General features: G+C 44.4%; 1 protein-coding gene across 1 annotated transcript; it reads right to left on the bottom strand.

Annotated features, from left to right (window-relative positions):
* Window positions 1-220: 220 nt before the first annotated feature.
* Window positions 221-19951, bottom strand: cftr (CF transmembrane conductance regulator). Its single transcript, XM_035525359.2, has 27 exons — window positions 19636-19951; window positions 18706-18816; window positions 17705-17816; window positions 16732-16947; window positions 16472-16561; window positions 15417-15580; window positions 14801-14926; window positions 14228-14474; window positions 13643-13735; window positions 12374-12547; window positions 11782-11973; window positions 9511-9605; window positions 8842-8928; window positions 7854-8571; window positions 7485-7616; window positions 6781-6818; window positions 6315-6595; window positions 6137-6216; window positions 5834-5984; window positions 4211-4438; window positions 3638-3738; window positions 2894-3127; window positions 2256-2411; window positions 2065-2154; window positions 1509-1681; window positions 1160-1265; window positions 221-989 (listed from the first exon to the last, which is right to left on the bottom strand). The coding sequence occupies exons 1-27, from the start codon at window positions 19686-19688 to the stop codon at window positions 777-779; spliced, it is 4461 nt and encodes a 1486-aa protein (XP_035381252.2). The 5' UTR covers window positions 19689-19951; the 3' UTR covers window positions 221-776.
* Window positions 19952-19962: the final 11 nt, after the last annotated feature.

Consider the following 19962-nt stretch of genomic DNA (forward strand, 5'->3'; position numbering starts at 1 on the left):
ATGTGCTCCAGTGTTATCAAAGTTGAAAACTAATCCAAATGAAAACAAAGAAATACTTAATGAAATAAGACTGCCTGAACATGTGGGAGAATATTTTTTTTAAATCTAGACAGGTAAGGAAGAAGGTGATTCAGTCTTTGCAGGAAGGAGGTCATTTGAGATTAAGTTTGGATATACAAACAGCACAGCCTAAAGAACCAAGCAAATGAGTGAGCAGATATCAAAATATATACCATGTTTGCAGGAATATCTTTTATCTATTTACACCTAAGCAAAATAAAAAATATTCCAATTTCTTTGTTCATAATTCCATAAATTTCCTAAAAAACAAAAATGCAACCTGCTTCTCTTCATTTTTTTTTAAGTGGCACCAAGTTCATAAAACCTGTCTCAATAATTCCATAAATATAAGTTTAGAGGAAGATTTACAGCTTTTTGTACTGAAACACAACATCTGAGGGCCACAGAGAGAAGCTACTCATAAAGGCATCGTTTTTACATCGTTCCTGGTCTCACTGGGTCCTGTTGTAAAAGTCTATGAAGTACCTTATGTTATATTTAGTGCATATAAAAAGGTTGGCTGAAGTATATTTTACTTTTCCACTGTACTTCTATCTTGTCCCAGTTAATTAGTCCACTTCATTTAAAACACATTCCAGTTGAATGCTTCTGAAAATTAACAAGGACTGCTGTTTTTTCAAACGACTTTTGAGTAAGGCATGCTGGCCATCGCTGAGCACCGGTGGACTGTGTCTCTAGGCTCTGCTGGCTGGCGCTCAGAGACGAGTGTCCTGGCCATCATCCTCTGCCTCCTCCTTCAGTGGTAGTGTGACGGAGCTCATCTTGGGCTGGGGCACACGCATGCTGGAGTTTCGGCGGGGGAAGAGCTTGAGGTGCTCCGCCGGACTAATGGCCTGTTTCAGCTGGCTGGCCTCATTCAGGAGCTTCTGGATGGACTCATAGGTCTTCACCTTACCCTGCTCAATCATCTGTAGCAATGCGTTGGACAGAAAGATCACAGCAACTTTGAGTGCAGTACAAAAATTCAGCTTCTGAGATACTGCATATTTAAAGGGATGATGGTGTCCATGACAGTGGTCATAGCCAGGAAGCTTTCAGAAACATGTGACTCTAAGTGATGAGACAGAGGGTGCCTTACCAGGAAACGCTGGCACTCAAGCAGTGGCTCCACCTTGTGTTCACATAATAAGATGGTGCAGGTGGAGAAGGACTGCCTGAGTGTCTTCTTCAGGACCTTCACGGTGCTGCGATCCATCACAGCCCACAGTTACCATCACACACTCCACATAAAACTCAATTCAACATTTAATTCTCAACTTAAACTTGATTTAGCTAGCTAGCCAGATTGCTACCTGACAGCCCAAATGAAAAAGATCTAGTTCTATCTATATTTCTAAAAGTTGTGTACACACTATATGGAGGTTAGTTTTCACAGGCCTTTGGCAAACAGCAGGCTTTGCTGTGCACGGTGCCACTGGGTGACGTACAGTGGGTCGAGGTGAGCGCTGGGCTCGTCCAGCAGCAGTATCCGAGCTCGGCTCAGGATGGACCGGGCCAGACACATCAGCTGCTTGTGGCCATAGCTCAGTACGTGACCGCCGTATTCCAGCTGGAAGTCCAGCTTATCGGGAAACTGCTCGATGACTGACCTCAGGCCCACCTGCAGATGCACACTCCCAACGATTAGGCTGCCCATCCCAGGCTTTCAGCAATGGATTTCTTTAAAGCTTCATAAGAAATCATGCTTAACACAATCTCCTTTTGAGACTACATAATATGGTCAGTATGGTTTATGTAGAATTAAATGGTAAGTTTTTTTTTCTCCTTGCACTCGCGGCAAGCACTTCAACCATCGTGACACCATTACTCAAGTTCAGTTTAGACAACAGTGCTTTAGTGTAGCTCTACTACTCAGCAACACAGAGTTGCCATGGGAGCAGCTGTCACTTGTAAGGCAATAAGTGTGTGTCTATAGAGTACACTAGGAACATAATGAAGCCACGGCCAGTCTGAGGTCTAGACTGTTGCTGCACTGAGCCTCACCTCCTCAGCAACCCTCCACAGCTCCTCGTCGCTGTGGAAACTGCATGGGTCCAGGTTCATGCGGAATGTTCCAGTGAAAATAAAAACTTTCTGCACATGCAAAGGAAAGGGGGAGAAAAAAGGATTGTCAGAATTGGATGAAAAATGTGCGAGCAGAGCAGAGAAGACCTGCTCTCCCAAAGCTGCCGTACCTGAGGCACCACGCCGAAAGCCTTGCGCCAGCTCTGAAGGGCCATGCTGCTGTAGGACACGCCGTCGATGGCCATGTCTCCGTCCGTGTAGGCCAGCCGCAGGAGGGCATTGAACAGCGTGCTCTTCCCAGAACCCGTCCTGCCCAGAATACCCACCTATGGCCACAAGTAGCATGGAAAATCACCCGGCCTTTAGGTCCCTTTTTTGGTGTAACATGTATGTAATCTTTAATATATTGTATGTGTTTAACTTGTATTAAAAACTTTCAGAGGTATGAAAAGGAATAAACTCATGTAGTTGGCTAAAGATAGAATGGCATGTGTGTTGAGTGTCTGTGATATGGGACACTGGGATTGCTCCAAGGTATCTCATTAGCCCGTGCAATTAGTGCAAGGTGATAAAGAGCTAATGAGCTGCCTGAGTTAGCACTTTTGCTAGCCATTCTGGGACCCTCTTCCTACAGAGCTCGGCTGGAAACCACTCAGCACTTGTATTAGCAGAAGGTTAGCATTTAGGGAAACTCTCCTGCCTCGTGCGCAGCCTCGTGATCTCATTTTGAGTGGCAACAGTTTTTTTTAACCTCAATCATCTTAAAGAAAACAAGGTTTGAGGGCTGCGCTTTGCTGCTTGAACGTACCTTCTGTGCCCCCTCCACAGTGAAGGAGAGGTTCTTGAGCACAGTGTGCCCTCCCTCGGTGTATTTAACCGTTAAGTTCCGCAGGTCCAGCTGGCCGTGGCTGGGCCAGCTGCCCTCACTCCATGCGTCCGTGTTTGCAATGACCAGGTCTGCGGCTTTCCCCTTGCCCGGCCTGGCCCAGGGCTCCTCGGACGGCAGATCAATGAACTTGAAGACACGCTCCACAGACCGCATCTGGGGGTGCGGACGAGAGTGGTGATGTAATCGCGTCAAGACATCACCCGGAACGCGGATCCCAGAGTTTGTTTGGCTTCCCAAAGGCATCCGAGCCGTGTGATTGTGCGTGCGCGCAAGCTGAGTGGAAGGGGCATGCATGTGTGTGAGCTGAAAGGTGGCCATCTGCGCATATGCGCAAGTCTGCAGGGGAAGTCGTCTCATTTGCATATCAGTGACAGACCTCAGCACCTCCTCTGGGAAGCAGGGGGAGAACGCAATGTTCTGCACTTTGATAAGGCCAGTGAGTCATGGACAGGCATGGTGGGATAAAAGCTTTACACTGGCACACACACAATCTCTCCCACACCATTACAGGACAAGACGACTTATGCACTTGAGCGCTAGTCAAAAATGTGCTAGGTTTCAGAAAGGCAAACGCTACAAGGATGACTTTGAGATAAGGAGTAAGTAAGTGTGTGTTTCTGTGTGAGAGAGAATGACAGAGAGAAGAGACAGACAGACATGTACCATTCCATCCACTGCAATGCTGGTGACGACACACCACTGGAAGGTCCCAAGAATGAGCATTGCCAGGGCTACAATGATACCAATCTCACCTGGTTTGTCCTCTAAAGCATAACACAGGTATGCACACACACACACACACAAACACACACACACACACACACACACAAACACGCACATGCACGCACACACAAACAAACATTAAGTACAACACTGCATGCAATTATCTCAAATATCACTTCAAAAGCATTTTTCCAAGACCTGCTTGCAATTAGCTCTCAGTGAAATTGTCTGTGAAACCTGACAAACCAAGCATCCAGTGGCTTTTCAGACCAATAAGCCTTCTGTGTTACATGGGAAAGCCCTGAACATAAACAAACAGTAGCATCTGCTCACTCTCTACAACTTCTGCAACCACTATTCAGCTCCAACTGTTGTGACCACATAGAAAGGGCTCACTAATTCACAAATGCCACGTTGCTCAGGGTGCACAAGCCTACACAACGTGCTATGAGTCAGGTATGAAGCCTGTTTTAGATATTAGCACCAGTGGACGTTGGACGAGTGCAAACTTACGGTTGGTCCCTACTGCAATCCAGGCAGCAGCAGTGAAGAAGAAGACGTAGATTATGTCAGCACGGAAGAGGAACCAGCGCAAGGTCGAGAGGTAGAGGAACCAGACAGCTGTGTGCGTGTTGAGGGCTTTGTGGAACAGGGTTTCAAAGTAGGCCTGCCGATCAAAGGCCCGGATCGTCCACAGGCCCTTCAGAGAGATGATAAGATGGGAGAAGATGGGACTGCGAGCTGAATGGACAGAAAAAGAGAAAGAGAGAGAGAGAAGAGAGAGTGAAAGAGAAAGAGTGACAATGAAGAACATGAAATTAGAATCATAGAATGATGGCTCAATAATTTAATGGCAAGCTTGATTTGTCCAAATGCAAAGCTAAACGTTTGGTCAGGAGAATGTGGATAGAAATAATTCTGCCTTAATATTGTAAATTCATCTTAATGTGTGTAAATGTATTGACGCTTGTTGTGAGTTCCAAAATAAGCTCTAGCTATGACACACATCTGAGTGGAACTGAGAGGAACTGGGTTGAGCAAGTCCGATTGGCTGCGATCTAAACACTTAGTCACCTCGCATGACTAAAAGTCCTACATTGTTTCATTCAGCCCATCTCACTTGGACCTACTGAGCAGGAAGTGAGGAAAAAATGTCCTCTGTCCTTTTGCTTTCAAGCACCTACTAGTGAATGGCACAGCCCCACACATATGACTGAGCTGAGCAGGGGGTGTAGCAACCTCCAAAAATCCAGTTGTCATCACATTTTCAGCATTTGCCTGCACATTTGAACATTCCTACCACTTTTCACAAACAAGACCAGCACCCGCCTATCCCAGGAGCAAACGGCTTTGTTGTGACTTATCCCCAGGAAAAGTGCCCAGTAATAAAGATTGACTGCGGGAGGGAGGGAAGTCCCTGGTCATTTTTTTTTTCCAGATCTCTGTGTCTGCGGTGTGGAAAGTACTCACTGCTCCCGGTATGACCTCAGACTGGAGCGACCCACCGGGCTCTGAGGATAAAAGGCCCTGCTTCCTGTTGGAGTGCCAGATCGAGCAGTAGGCCAGGCCTGGGGACGGGGACCGCGGCAGGGTCCGCAGCGGGAACACGGCCGCACGAGCAGACGTAGACCTTCGCCCATGCCGCTTCCTCTGAGACATCCCCTCTCCTCCCGCCTGACTCATTCATCCTCTCCTCTTCTCCTGTTTTCTACAAAGCCACTGACCTTCTGCCAGGGCCCTGGCAAACTGGTGTACTGTACCCTGGAGGAGAGCCACACGCCAGTCTTCCTACCCGTGTACACACACCTCGGGATACAAGCCCTGGATGTGTCACCTCCTCTGTGACCTCTGCTGGCGTGCATTGCTCATTCCTGCAATTCTTCCTGATGCTCTATTGCATTCCCTTATAGTTGTGTGTCTGGCCTCAGATGTGAAGTCATGTGACCGCTTCTGACGCCAGCACGCTGCTCAGGGATTCTATCACAAACCGCAGGTCAGACTGTTCTTGGCTGTAACTGCTGTCCGTTCACAGCATGCAGACACGGATCCACACATACACGTACACACACACACAAACCCACATTCACAATTGCAAACACACACAGTCACATTTATTTTTCCCTGTCTGTCCCTCACCTTCTGTCTCCATTTGCTTTAACTGCTGTCCTGTGCGCAAGAAGTACTTCCTCAACACAACGAAGATGATGGCCAAGGGCGTGGCTGCGAGGAAGATGTATGGGCGCATGATGGACACGACAAGGATACATCCCACCACCACCAAGGTCAACTGGTGAAAGACAAGCAAAGACCTAATGCAGGCTGGCTAACTGGAGGCTGGGCTGATTACAGAGCATGTGGACTCCTGCTTCTCAGTGCCCTACACCAGCCATCTACAACACTCTGCAGTAAATGCTAGATAACTTTAAAGTGGCGACCCACCTGGACAAGGTCGAACATTAGGAGAGGCAACATGTCATCTATGGTGGCCATATCCTTAGTGAACCTATTCATGATACGACCTTGAAAAATGAGAACAGGGCACATGCCATCAGTCACATGAACCGCAGCAGAGATGGGCACATTTCAGCCAGCCTGGCATCACAGACACCGCACTCACCTGTTTTCATGGTGTTGAGGACAGACATAGGTGCCCTGAGCACAGAGTACAGCATTTTCTGATGCAGTTTCTTTGAGATGGTGATCATGGTGTGGACAAGGGGGAGTCCCCGGAAGAAGCCCAGTGCTAAGATGCTCTCTGACGTGGCCACGTAGATGTAGATGATGTAGTAGCTGCTACTGGGGCGGATGGTGATGGACAGCGCAGTGCCAGGAAGGGTCACATTGGCTTGTTTGGTGACATTCGGGTCGAACGAGTCATGCTCCTCATTCCAGATCTCACTGAAGGAGAAACGAGAGGATGAATGGAATTTGGAACAACAGCGATGAATTCCTGTTCACTACTGTGGAATGCTGGGCGATCTCTGAGGAAACCAAGGAAATGAATGAGGCCCACCTGGATTCACTGAAGAAGCAAGACAGCTTGCATTTGATTAAGTAAGAACGATGAAAAGGGAGCAACTTACTCAGTTATCAGAAAAATCCCAGCAACAGATCCAGCCACCTGCAAACAGAAAGGAAAAGAATCTTTAGCAAATAAATAAAAACTTCAGAAAGAAAACCTGTCCTTCTGAAACCCTGAATGTGACTGATTGCATATGTGTGGCTCTGAGGCAGGTGTCTGGTGTCTGCCTTAACAGCTACAACAAGTTACGTGCCAGCATGGGTCATAGTCCCAAAGGATTTGATGTTTGATGTTTGATGTTATTGCTCCCAAATCTGTGCTTTCTTTACAAATCTTAATACAAAGCAAACAGAGTACATCTTTCCACATATATCACATCTCTTAAGATGAACCATTCAGGTAGCATGATACTTCATATATAATATCTGGAAAAAATCTATATAGCACATACATTATATTCACACATAGGTGTTATATTCAATACAACATCTGCCTATTGATCATATTTTCAACTAACAATACCGGTACCATGTTACTTCATATTTAAACACTTACACAGTGCATACATAGAAGTTAGATTTGATATAACAGCTGCCTAATAATGATGCTCATAAAAGTGCCATAATAGCATAGCATTAGCATAATAGTAGCATGTTATATGTGATATGATGATCGAAGTCACTTTTTTAATTTGGAAGAGCAGAAGTTAATAAAGTGAAACACTGATATAGATACAGGAAAAGTGAATAATTGTAGCATTATTACCTCAACAGCATAGATGATAAGGATGAAGATGAGAACGTAAACCAGGCTTCTGTTAGTTGATACATATCGTACATATGTGTTCCACTTTGTGGTTTCAAAGACATCCTCCATTTGTTCATCTGCAAAACAGTCCTGCAAAGAACCACATGGTTTGTGCTAACTGCTAATTATTCAGAAACAGCATTATGAAAGTGTCACAATTCCTTAAAGAAAACAACATGGTCCATAACAGCGATGTTCAACCCTGATCCTAGAGAGAAATTGAACACATTGAAGATAATCAGTTTGTTCAAGAGTTTCTACTAAATGAAATCAGGGTAGATCTCTAGGAGAAGGGCTGATCTCTGATGTCACTACAGATGTCCCTACCTCGATGTTCTCCTCCTCCATATCTCCAGTGATGTCGTAGGTGCTGTCCTTAGATAGCCGTCGGGCGTAGATGTCCAGCTCCGAGGCCAGCTCGCTCTGGGGCACAATAGACAGGCGGCGATGGAAGGATGAGTGGCGCTGCTCGTGCCTGGCCTGGCCCTGCGCGTTGGTCATGAAGGCCAGCACTGACTGCCTCCTCTGGCCCGCCATGTGCACGCCGTGGTTGTGATACACATCTCCGCCTATGAAGCATTCATCCACCAGCTCGCTTTCGGGCACCAAGGAGATCTTGCGTCCAGGCAGCGAGCGCCTACCGGCCGCCACTTCCTCGTCCAGCGGCACCTTGACGGAGGCCTGGCGGTCGACCGCCAGCGGGTTGATGATCACCGATGGCTTCCTCTCGTCTTTGTAGGTGGGAGGGGCCACCTGGCGGAAGGGGGGCCGGTCGGGCTGCACGCCGGGGCTCTCGTCGACGGAGACCCGGCGGAGGGTCTCGGTGAGGATGGAGCAGCGGCGCTCGGCGCTCACGCTGTCGTAGCCCTCCAGGCCCAGCAGCAGGGAGCTGAAGTCCGGCCGGCGGCACTGGAGCTCCGAGAAGGTCCCGTAGAAGAAGCACTCACCGCTGTGCAGCAGCAGGATCTTGTGGGCCCGCTTCAGGTGCTCGATCTTGTTGGTGACCACTACACGCGTTCGGGAGGCCATGAGCGTGCACAGACACCTGGGGAAAACAAGGCACTGCTCTTTAAAACAGGACATATACTCTAAAATCAGAAATTTCATAGAAATCAAATATAAATTTGATAACGATATAATATTAACATTATCATATGTATCTAAATTATCTGAATTCTAACAGATATCTATGTCCAATTCCTTAGGCAGTAGATCTAGCAGTTTTATTATTATAATTATTGTGAACATGTTAAACTGTGAGTAACACTGTAGCATTTATTTTTACACAGCAAGTATAAACTCGTGGCACACATACTTGTCAAATATTTCTTTCTCTGTTGCGATATCCAAATGGGTGAAAGGTGCATCCAGTAGGTAGGTATCAGCGTCTCTGTACACAGCCCTGGGGGATTAAAGCCAAACTGTAATTCTAACTGACAACTTCTTCATTCCATATCATCTTCACTCCATTACCAGAGTGTGGTAATGCTATATGCTATATGCTTCAGAACCACCCACACCATTCCCAGAAAACTAGACAACAAAGTATAAACGTGTCAGTATATCGTCACATGGATGGATCAAGCAATAAAGTTGTGGCTCTCACTGAAAGTACTTGTTTTTTACAGTCATGTTACAGCCATATATCAGACAGGAGATAACGAGCACTTTTAATCACAGAGGAAACTACTTAACAGTAGTGCCTAAAGCACTTTTTTTCTGCCTTCTAACTCCGGAGTTATTGCAGGAAGAAATTCCCCTTATACTGTGTACATAGACACAGCATGCAGAGTAAGCCTAAGAGCTTTATTTCTTCTCTTGATGATGACGCTGTAAATAAGAGGTGGTGAGAGAGCTGGAAGCTGTTACATTGCGTTTCCAAGGCGCTGCATCAGTATGGCTTCCAGTGAGCCAGACCCCAGAGGTGCTATGGTGGGTCATTGTATGTGTGTGTGTGTGTGTGTGTGTGTGTGTGTGTGTGTACCTGGCCAGGGCCACTCGTGCCTTCTGACCTCCGCTCAGGTTAAGCCCCCCTTCTGCTAAAGGCGTCCTGTCGTTTTCAGGAAGAGCCGACAGATCCTGCAGCACAATGGCAGGACAGCAGTTAAATCTCCATTATAGGAACACTAAAAAACATGAGGCACACGGGTGTCATCTCTACTTCAGAACTCCTTAGACAAGTGATTGTAGAATTATCAAGGCTTTCATGAGTTGGGTGTAAGCGGTCTTGGCTGAACTCTGCAACAAATAAATCGACTCATGCAGCAACAGCAGACTACAAAACTACAATCACAGGCATGATAATAAGGCATCATAGTGTGCACAGACATAAAACACTTTCACACAGACACTGTGATCAAATCAGCCACCTAATGTGCACAAGCACAGTGCAGATCATCACCAAAGTGCAGTACAATGAGGTAGACACTGGCAAAATGCATACAAACAGATCATAAAATACAAATGGATAGAGGAAAAGCAGAGCATATGCACCTAACCAATGACAGAGAAGGTTTGGGTTCTGATGCTTTTCCAGTGCAGGACCATCCTACCTTGTGCTTGGTCATTTTTTGTCCAGATCGGAAGCAATGGGAGGGAAATCCTTATGTTAATAGTTGTAAAAAGCTCAAATGGGACCATGATTGACTAGTGTACAGTAATAGTGATTTTGCTGTCACATTGGTGGAAAGGCTTTTGTTTACAACCCAGACATGACGTATGTGAGGAGTCTGAAGTACCATCTGATAACAAAAGGAAGTTGTTCACCCCAACACAGGCCCATCAATGTCATCTGCATGAGACAGTGATTAGCTGCTTCTCTTTACAGTCTAGAGACGCGACAAAGGGATTTATGAGGGTCTGGAAACCATGCTGTGAATATCCAAGACTTGCTCTCATGCAGCAAGTTAAAACATGATATGTATTCCTTGGTTTTAACATACAGATGAGCAACATTTTCTGATAGGATTTGGTATATTGAAACAATACTATAGCACCTTTGTAGTAGTGACTCATCTTATGGTATCGCAAAGCACGGTCACCATAAAAGCAAACTTACACTGATATTTAACAACCTTTGTTGGTTCAGAAACAGAGCATCATTTACAAGAAGGTGTCAGTTTTGTGCTCAGCTGTCCATTACTGTTAACATGCTCTGGTATGGGCTAAACTGCTTCTACCTGAGGAAAAATTTGGATCTGGCCCTGATTCAGCTGAAATCCAATGCACTATAAAGCTATAGCAAGTCTAATGAGAATAACTCAACAAACAACTGCACATTTACCTGACACTTTTATCCAAAGCAGCCTACAATTATGACTGAGTACAACTTGAGCAATTGAGGGTTAAGGGTCTTGCTCAGGGGCCCAGCAGTGGCAACTTGAACCCACAACGTTCCGATTATAAATACCTTAACCACTGAGATACCACAGATATCTGAAAACTATCTATATTTAATAGTCCATATTATTAATTATTATTATTATTATTATTATTATTATTATTATTATGGGTCAAAACCTAGGAGAAGCAAAAAGAACTGATGAAGTGCAGTATTAAAATCTGACTCTTATAACTACCAGAAAATGTTCTTGCTCTTTCTGTCACATTTTTGGGAAAATAGAAGAAAAAAATCATTCTGGTTTATTCCTACATGAAGTTGGTCTTGCCTGACAGATTTTGCAGAGATGTACAGTTCCTCAAGGCCCAACTTGACAGTAAATACAGAATCTATGAAGCAATTCAGATCTTTGTGCCTCTTCTCAGAAGAGATTCAATTAAAGAGGGGCCCTGTCACCCAATACTGCCGATGGCTGTGTATGACTGGCCGTTTTGGTATCAAGAAATTGCAAAAGACGTGGAGAGAGCCATATTGAGTAACATGACACATTAGGGCAACACTGAATCTAACAAAGGTCCTCAGTTAAACTGCCAGTTGAAGATTCCAAGTGCTATGAGATTAGTGAGAGAGAGAGAGAGAGAGAGAGAGAGAGAGAGAGAGAGAGAGAGAGAGAGAGAGAGCAAGAGAGAGAGAGAAAGAGAAGGAGAGAGAACATAGATAGGTGTAACTGAAGGGAGGGAGTCTGAGCCTCAAAGTGAAAATAATAAGAGGAGTAGGATGATAGAGTTTGAGAGGAATATAAATGAGAGAGTGAGTGAGAGAGAGAGAGAGAGAGAGAGAGAGAGAGAGAAAGAATGAAAATCTAAAAAAAAGATGAAGTAAAGAAGGGATTTAAAGACACATATGTTCCAGTACCTCCTCCAGCTGGCATGCTTTGACCACACTGCTATAACGATATTCATCGTAGGTGAGACCAAACAGGATGTTGTCACGGATGGTGCCGGGCATGATCCATGCGGTCTGTGAGGAGAAGGACACTCTGCCACTGTGGCAGATCTTCCCAGAGGAAGGGAACAGCTCTCCCAGGATGGTCATCAGCAGTGAACTCTGCAAACACACACACACACACGCACGCACGCACACACGCACGCACGCACACACGCAGAGCATTCAGCCTGCAATCTCCTGATGGCCACATCTGCTCTTGGCCTCCAAAATGTTGTCCTGCTTCCCTTCCAGCCTTTAGTTCCACTAGCATGTGCACATGGCATGCTTTTTTCGTGGCAACTACCAGCACACGAAATCATGACAGTAGTCAGTATTTTACCATGATCTAGGCAAGATCGCAGTTTAGAACTGAGGTGATTAATTTTGCCACCTCAACATTGGAGCACTCATACAGTGTGCTAAGATGCCATGTTCTGCATACATTTTCTATCTGCTAAAAACATCCAGACCACATTTGTTTCTTGCTTTGATTAGACGGGCATGTTCTCAGTTGTCCTACCTTTCCAGACCCCGTGGAGCCAGCGACAGCGAGCATTTCACCTTTCTTCAAGTGCAAGCTGATATTCTTAAGGACAGGTGTCACATAGAGGTTGGTGAAGAAGAGACTGTCTCCATTCGGATAACCATTTGCTTTGTTTTCCTTCTTAATCTTCTCAAAGAGTTCCCCGATGCCCTGTGACACAGCACACAGTCAGGCTAAACCTCTACAAGGCCTTGATTATGAGTTGAATCCTGCTGAGAAGTTGATTAGGAGTCTGTATTCTGCTGAGAAGAAAGATCAAGTATTGCTGTTAAAAATACCAACCGTCTTTCAGACTTAGCTTTACATAAGGCGGTAAGAGGAAATGAAGAAATTAAAAAGGAATTTCAGCAAGACTAATCACTTAATCATTAAGATGACAGCGGATGCATGTCTAGGAATGGCAAGCGATATCAACTAAATGAATAAAGCTATTAACTCAGCCTGTGACTGAGCTTTTGTAAGTCATAAAGTTAACCAACAAAATATAACAGTATTTTGATCATCACTGTTGGGTCTAAAGACAAGTTAGGCTTGTTAAAAAGTTATTGTCATGGTACTGATGATGTTGCATTCATTTTTCATCACTGGGATACAGAATTATTGCACCCCACATGTGGAAGCAGATAAAAGGCTTGCACCATTATTCTATCATTCCATTCCATTCTATGCATTTTCACTGAGTACAAAGAACTTCCCCGGAATAAAGAAGCGGGTGTGTCTCTGGTTTAAACATTGACCCCCAGTCCGTCTTTGTCGGTCAGCAGCCTTGTAGCTAGTGACTGATTTCGGCATGCATTTCAAATTCAAATGGTGTGAGAAACAGATAAAAAGGACACAGCAATTAGCCATCTCCTCCCCCTAGTAAAGTCTCAGACTCAGCAATGAGCATTAAGAATGTGCACTCCTCAAAAGCAGGCATTATGGGAAATGGATTCTCCCAGCCCACCCCAACAACCAAATTGGGACTTTGACTTCAACAAAGGCAATTTCAAAATGACAAAAGATCAGCCACATGTGACATAAAACTTTCAATTTCTTCATAAAACCAAATTGTTGCAAATGTTTCTGAATTCGTTTTACTTTGTACAATAAAAGGCTTGCATATAGCAAGAAGTAAAGAATCTCAAATTCTATACTTGTTAAGGCCCAGGTTACACTTCTTTAGGTAAAATGGACAAGCCCCACAAAACCGCCCAGACTCAGAAACCACTCAATGAGCTTAGCAGGAAACAGCAGAAAGTTTACCTCATCCCAGGAGGCTGTGACATTCTCCAGCTTCATATCTGTGATGCTAAGGTCATACTCCATCATTTTGTATTCTTCTTTGCTGAGAAAATCCTAGATGCCATGATTCAAAAGGAAAAAGAGCAAAACAGTTTAAAGCCGCATTTTAGATACATTATGAGACATCCTGCTTTTTTCCAGTACAGTACAAACAGTTACACAAGGATACAATAATCCTGCTGATCTGAGCTGTTTGGAACAGTTCTAAATAACAGGATAACAGCTCATGTCCTTTTTTCCAAAACTGTCTCATGATAAGAATAGAAACAATTGTAGTTCTAAGCATTTTCTCAAAGTTGTCACTAACTGTGTTAAAGCTAAGTGAGTAAAGAAGAACACACAGCATTCAACTCTTTCATTGTGTCTAGACAGAACAGAGCATCCAAAGCAATAGCTTCCATGTCTGGCATTTTGATTTCATAAAGACCCATAAACCTAGCATCAAAGAGTAACATTGACAATACCCCTAACACATAAACCATGCCAGAGGTTTAATGTGACAGTACGTGTGTCCGATGCACACAGGGCACACAAATCTAGCCTTACCTCGATTTTGCGGATGAGCCGAATGGTGTCGTACCACATCTGAATGGAAGCGGGCAGCTGGCGCGTGACGGTCATGCGTAGCACCATGCAGTATGAGAGTGTGGTGAAGATGCGCCGCACGGTGATGCCTGAGGTGAGTGCTGTTGGCACTACCGCTGCTGTGATCACCCAGATGGCAGAGAAGAAGTAGGCAGAGCTGTAGAAGTAGCGCAGGGAGCCAATCTTCCGCGTCAGATTGACCTCGTCCCTGCAAGCCACCGAGAGAGAAGCAAAAGGCAAGGCAAGATGCTTATGAGCTCGCAGTGTGTGAGATACAGAGGTAACGTTCAACGTTCAAATGAATTCAACGAACAGATGACTGGTCTAAATTTCAGTTCATTCTTTGAAGTTGCATAATTAGCTGACGATGATGTGACTGAAATATATCACAACATTGTTTACATTTATGGAACTCATTCTTATTTACAATCTCAGTCATGTTACATATGTATGCAAATGCAATGTTAGGAGTCTTGGCCAAGGACTCTTATAGGTAGAGTGTGGTGCACATTTTTTGTTCACATGTACACTTACTGTCTGATGTTATTGATTATGGTCTCCATGATCTCCTCCCAGCCATAGGCTTTCACTGAGTGCAGGTTCTCCATGATCTCTGAGGTCAGAGCTAGACGTTTGTTGGTCAGCAGTACCCGCTGTGCTCTTGTTAAAAGGAGAAAAGGAGGGAAATTATGTACTCCTTAGTACACCAATCTCACAGCATGAAACATGCTGTTCTTGTATCCGGTACACTTAAAAGGTGCAGAGGGGAGAGGCCTGGTGGTTCTATGGTTATCTGTCTGGCACGGGCCAGAAAGGAGAGCCTACATAGGACCTGCAGGAGCACCTGTAAACAAGGACAGCACGTTGCCTGACCTGAGGCTAGCTGGGAAGGAGCAGGTGCCCGCTCCTCCCCCAGGGGTGGCCATGACCTGCCAGCTGTGTTTACATTTCTCAAGAAAACAAGGCAAGCCAACCCACTGATTAGCACCTTAGATCTACACTACCTGTACCGACTCACCGAGGAGCCCAACCAGCACGAGTTTGAGCTGGAATGCGTGTTGTTGGTGGAAGCAGTATAATGAGATACATTTGTGCAATTGCAATGCACCAATCTCTGTGGCACTGTGCATGTGAATAAGTGACAACTTACTTGTAGGGGCCCATTTTATGGGAGAGACAGGCCTGTATGACACCCAGCAGGGAGATGGCAGCAAGGGCACTAAAGCTATTGACCTCGATGAGCTCCCAAATTAGCCCCACACAGAGTATACACTGCAAAGGAGAAATCCACACATAGTGGGCCATGACCAGGCTCTGTAAGGCAAACACAATTTCAGATGAACTCTCACCATAGCATATGAAGTGTAACATATAAATTGGGCACAGGTCAGATCAGTGCAATTGTTTCAGAAGTACAGTCACTGGGAAAATAGCAGTAACAAAGAATCACACATTTCATTCAAATATATAGGATATGTTGTTTAGCATATCAGGTCTTATTTAGAAATATTAGGATCAAATTTTATGATGGGCACATGACTCACCATAGAGCAGAGTAAATACCATGTGATAGAGTGCTGCTAGTTTACTTCCCTTTTACAATATGCTAGGGAATTGAGACCTTTAACCCAACATGGAAATGCTGGCTACCAGTTCTAGAACAGGGATTTCCAGTGTCTGCCACAGTCCCCCAGTGCATGTACTATTAAAGAAACTGACTTAAACCTGTTCACCTATGTTAACAACTGCTTTCACTCACGTTCTCTAGCTCACAAGAGAAATGATAGGGCGTTTGGCTCCCTCAGAGAGTGCACACAGAATTCGGGTATGTTCTCTAAGACATAACGGGCTTTACACCAGCACATTTAATACAGGTGTTAATTGCCTCAGAGCACTGGCAAAGTGTATCGACATTCAGCACCCTCGCTCAACCTCCCTGAATGGGCCAAGAGTTCAGCCTTATCCGCCTCTGTTGTTTCACCTGCAGGTTTTTTTTTATACCCACCATAAAAAACCTGAGAAAAATATCATACTTAGATAGAATGAAAAAGCAGTTAGGTGTAGGAGATGAGTGTGAATTTTGATTTATAGTAACGTGATGGTGGCAACATAAAATAAACAATAATATTCCAGTATTACAGGTATGTGTGCAGCCCACATTACAGACAAATGAAAGAATAGTGAAGTAGCCTGCTTGGTACTTGCCTGATCAAACTTGTTCAAATTGGCTGACATTAGGCTGACCAGCTGCCCTGTGCTGATCTTGTCCAGAACTCGGCTGGACAACTTTAGAGTCTGCGGGTCAAAACGAAGTGAAACGTCAACATTCTTGAACCCAAATAACTTTAAACATCGATGAAGGTCTCTTAGGGTGGTGAGGCGTCTTGTCAGTGCACATGACTCAGCCTTAAGCACCACCACAGAGTTGTGAAATCAAGCAAGGTGAGCAACGATTGCTGGCTCACCTTTTTGTAGATGAGGTTGAAGAGGGCGATGCGGATCTGCATGCCCAGGTGGTGGAGGCCGAACAAGGCGGGCTGCAGCAGGAGAAAGCGGACGATGAAGAGGAGGCCCAGGCCCAGCGCCAGGAAGTAGCCCTGCTCTCGCTCCGGCTCGTGGAAGGGGTCAAATGAGGCAATGATGCGGCCCAGGAGCTGTGGCTGCACAGTCTTTGTGGCTTCCTGTGGGAGAAATAAGATGAGATGACAATAAAGCCTGCAGGTTTCCATGTAAGATTAATTTAACGCAGTTTATGTTCATAATCTGGAACGATGGGAACTGTACAGTAATGATGACCACAAAGTGCACTGAATATGCTCTAATATGCTACTGTAATTCAGACTCAGGCTTTGGTTGTTGAACTTATTGTATTTATAATGACTTTTTCAACAGAAGAGCAGCATGCCCATCTGAACAACCTCAAAAGAATATGGACATCATTAAAATGTGATCAGTCAAGAACACCTTCACTACTGCATTCTTGCATAGTATGTGGCATACAGTAAAAGAACAATGACAACAGGAGGATCGTCCCACAGGAGATTATGAGAAAGGCATGAGCCTTACGCCTCATCTGAGGATGCCGAGAATCACATCAGACTGTGAACAGCACTGTGAGTCACAAGATTACATCGTTGTAATACCACTGAAACAACACTGGCTGACCACATGCTCACACTCGCAATGTGCAAAATATATAGCACACAGTTTTGGTCTGATTTCTTCTTGTTTGTGCAAAAACATGCTACCATATGCGGGAACTTTTGAATGGCAGAGAGAGAGACAGAGAGAGAGAGAGTGAGAGAGAGAGAGAGAGAGAGAGAGAGAGAGACAGAAATTGAGAGAAAAAGTGGAGAGACAGAGAGAAGGTAGATATAAAGTATAAACTTTGCATAAAGTATAAACATGTACATAGACAGCTCTCATTTAGAGACTTACCCCCAAATAGAGAAGAATGCCAAATAACAGAAAGGGCCGAATGAAACATCGGGAAAGTGCTCGTAGAAGACTGGGCTGTTTCTTTGCTGAAACAACTTCTCTGTCCCATTCTCTGCACAAGAGATGGTGAGTCCAAAAAGAGCAGTTAATCAGGCCTGCACATCCTCCTATCCCCAGTAAACACGGCAAGGCCTGCATTGTCCGGAAAGCTCATGAATAACCAGGGTAATTTAGCGAACTTATTAAACGATGCAAGGAGGTCTTGACAAGTGTGGGGCAATAGGGAGGCTGCTTCAGCCTCTTCATTGTATAAAAAGTTCAAATTCCCAGAAGACCTTCAAGTCTGAGAACTGAAAATACCGCCCAACATCCATCACTCACCAGGGTCCTGGCACTTTAAAAGGTCGCGCTTGACACCCATTAAAGGGGCACTGACACACAAACCCACGATGATGTACTGTGGGATACGTGAAACCTGGCATAGTAAGTACTTTACTGGAAGAAAAAATGTATGGACCCAGTTCTGGACCCAATTCTGGACTCAACTCTGGATCCACTCTTTTGGTCAGAAACTCCACATTAGCACTATGACTCAAAGGTGTGATATTTAGCCTTGCTTGAGTAGCAGGGCCTTTGAAATCTCTGACAGACACAATGGGAGCAGAGGCAATGTGTCCTGTTAGGAATTCATGGAGTAAATATGGTCATTTAAACAAAATTCCATGATTAAGGGCTTAGTCACTCTTCCAGGCATACCTCTTCCCACAGGAGCACCAAGGGTACTGACATCCCTGCACTATGGACTGCATCAAATATCATCTTTGCGAAAATCTCTTTTTATGCATTAGAATATCTTAATACATTTCTTACGGGAGCAACCACCTGAGAGAAACCATTCTTGTATCTTTAGTGATAATCTAAATGTATCTTTAATAAATATTTTGATTTGTTGACGCAAAGTGAAGAATGCAAGCATGGTGGAGTATGTTGAAAATACACACTTTTCCAGGCGTTCTGCAAGTATATCCGCTGTGTCTTGTGATGGAGCTTGAAAAACATCGGATGGCCTTAGTTTTTCCCTAAATCCCTTTCGCATAATAGGGCTTGTCCACCTGCAAACATCCAGATGACACAAAACCATAGTAATATGCTAATCTTTTAAACTGTTATGACTGACAACGTCTGATGCCATGACTAACAATTTAATTCACAGAGTGTCAATCGACATAAATTTCCCAGGCAAGTTCGAATCCAAAGTCATGGACTTATTTTATGTAACACTAATATGTGTTAACCTTTATTTAAGCAGGATAAGTTCTCACTGAGATTAAAAATGCATTTTATAAGATCGTCCTGGCTCTTGATTTGGGGTTAGGTTGTTTAAGGACAGTGATATGACAAATATGAAAACAGAGCTTGGTTAGGGTGATCCACAGTCCTATGCTGGGCTACACCGGTGCACATCTCTTTTACATTATGAAATCCTTTTTAATCTTTTGTAGTCTTGATAATTCCTCAGCATGTATCTATTTTGCAACAACAGCACCACTTTAAAATGCTTATCATCATTACCTTTATGGAATTCTCTGTTTTCCTAATTACTGTGCGACCATGTAATTTACATATACTATATAAATATACTATTTGATTATTTACGTGATTGTAAATCCTAAGTCCGTAACATTTTTTATCACAAACAACACATACATACAAAAAACAACCTTGCTGAGCTGTTAAGCGAAGAGCAAAAACATTTTAGAAAGTGTTTATATATTTATTGCAAACACTAATGCAAACTGACTGAGAAACTTAAAAAGAACAATGAAAGATTATTGAATATTTTTGCCCTGATCTAAACCTTTTATGAACTCATGGAGGAGTCACAAAATGTGACTTTTCTTAGTATGCAGAACATTTCAGGTGGGTCTTACCAGAAAAAGTATCTCGAAAAGAAACCAGCATCATCCACAGGTGATTTCTGCATCCTAAAAGTACATGGGGAGCACCTCCACTACACATGGAATCAGTACCGCTTACATTTGCTGTCCTTTATTAGCTCTTCCCTGGGGTTGTGTATCGTGTTCTTTACTGCGATATTACTAAAGTACTCTGCCACAACTGACGAGGCTAGTCGCCGCAAAACTCCGCAGCTCTGAACGTGCATTTCGACGCATTTCTCCGGTTTATAAAGGCGATTCAGTGACAGCAGCGCGAACACGGTCATTACCGAGCGGGCTGGACTCTCCACCTCTTTTTGG

This window comes from Electrophorus electricus, chromosome 6, assembly GCF_041902795.1.
Source record: "Electrophorus electricus isolate QZ-2024a chromosome 6, ASM4190279v1, whole genome shotgun sequence".
NCBI classification, from domain to species: Eukaryota; Metazoa; Chordata; class Actinopteri; order Gymnotiformes; family Gymnotidae; genus Electrophorus; species Electrophorus electricus.

What these genes read in the sequence shown, in the direction of transcription:
- cftr (XM_035525359.2), bottom strand. Translation starts at nt 19,688, where the DNA reads ATGCAGAAATCACCTGTGGATGATGCTGGTTTCTTTTCGAGATACTTT. An exon ending in CATAAAATGGGCCCCTACAA is followed by an intron (nt 14,927 to 15,416) that starts GTAAGTTGTCAC and finishes CCTTTTAACAAG; the next exon opens with AGCACAGCGGGTACTGCTGA. An exon ending in AGCGCTCACCTCGACCCACT is followed by an intron (nt 1,266 to 1,508) that starts GTACGTCACCCA and finishes GATGGATCGCAG; the next exon opens with CACCGTGAAGGTCCTGAAGA.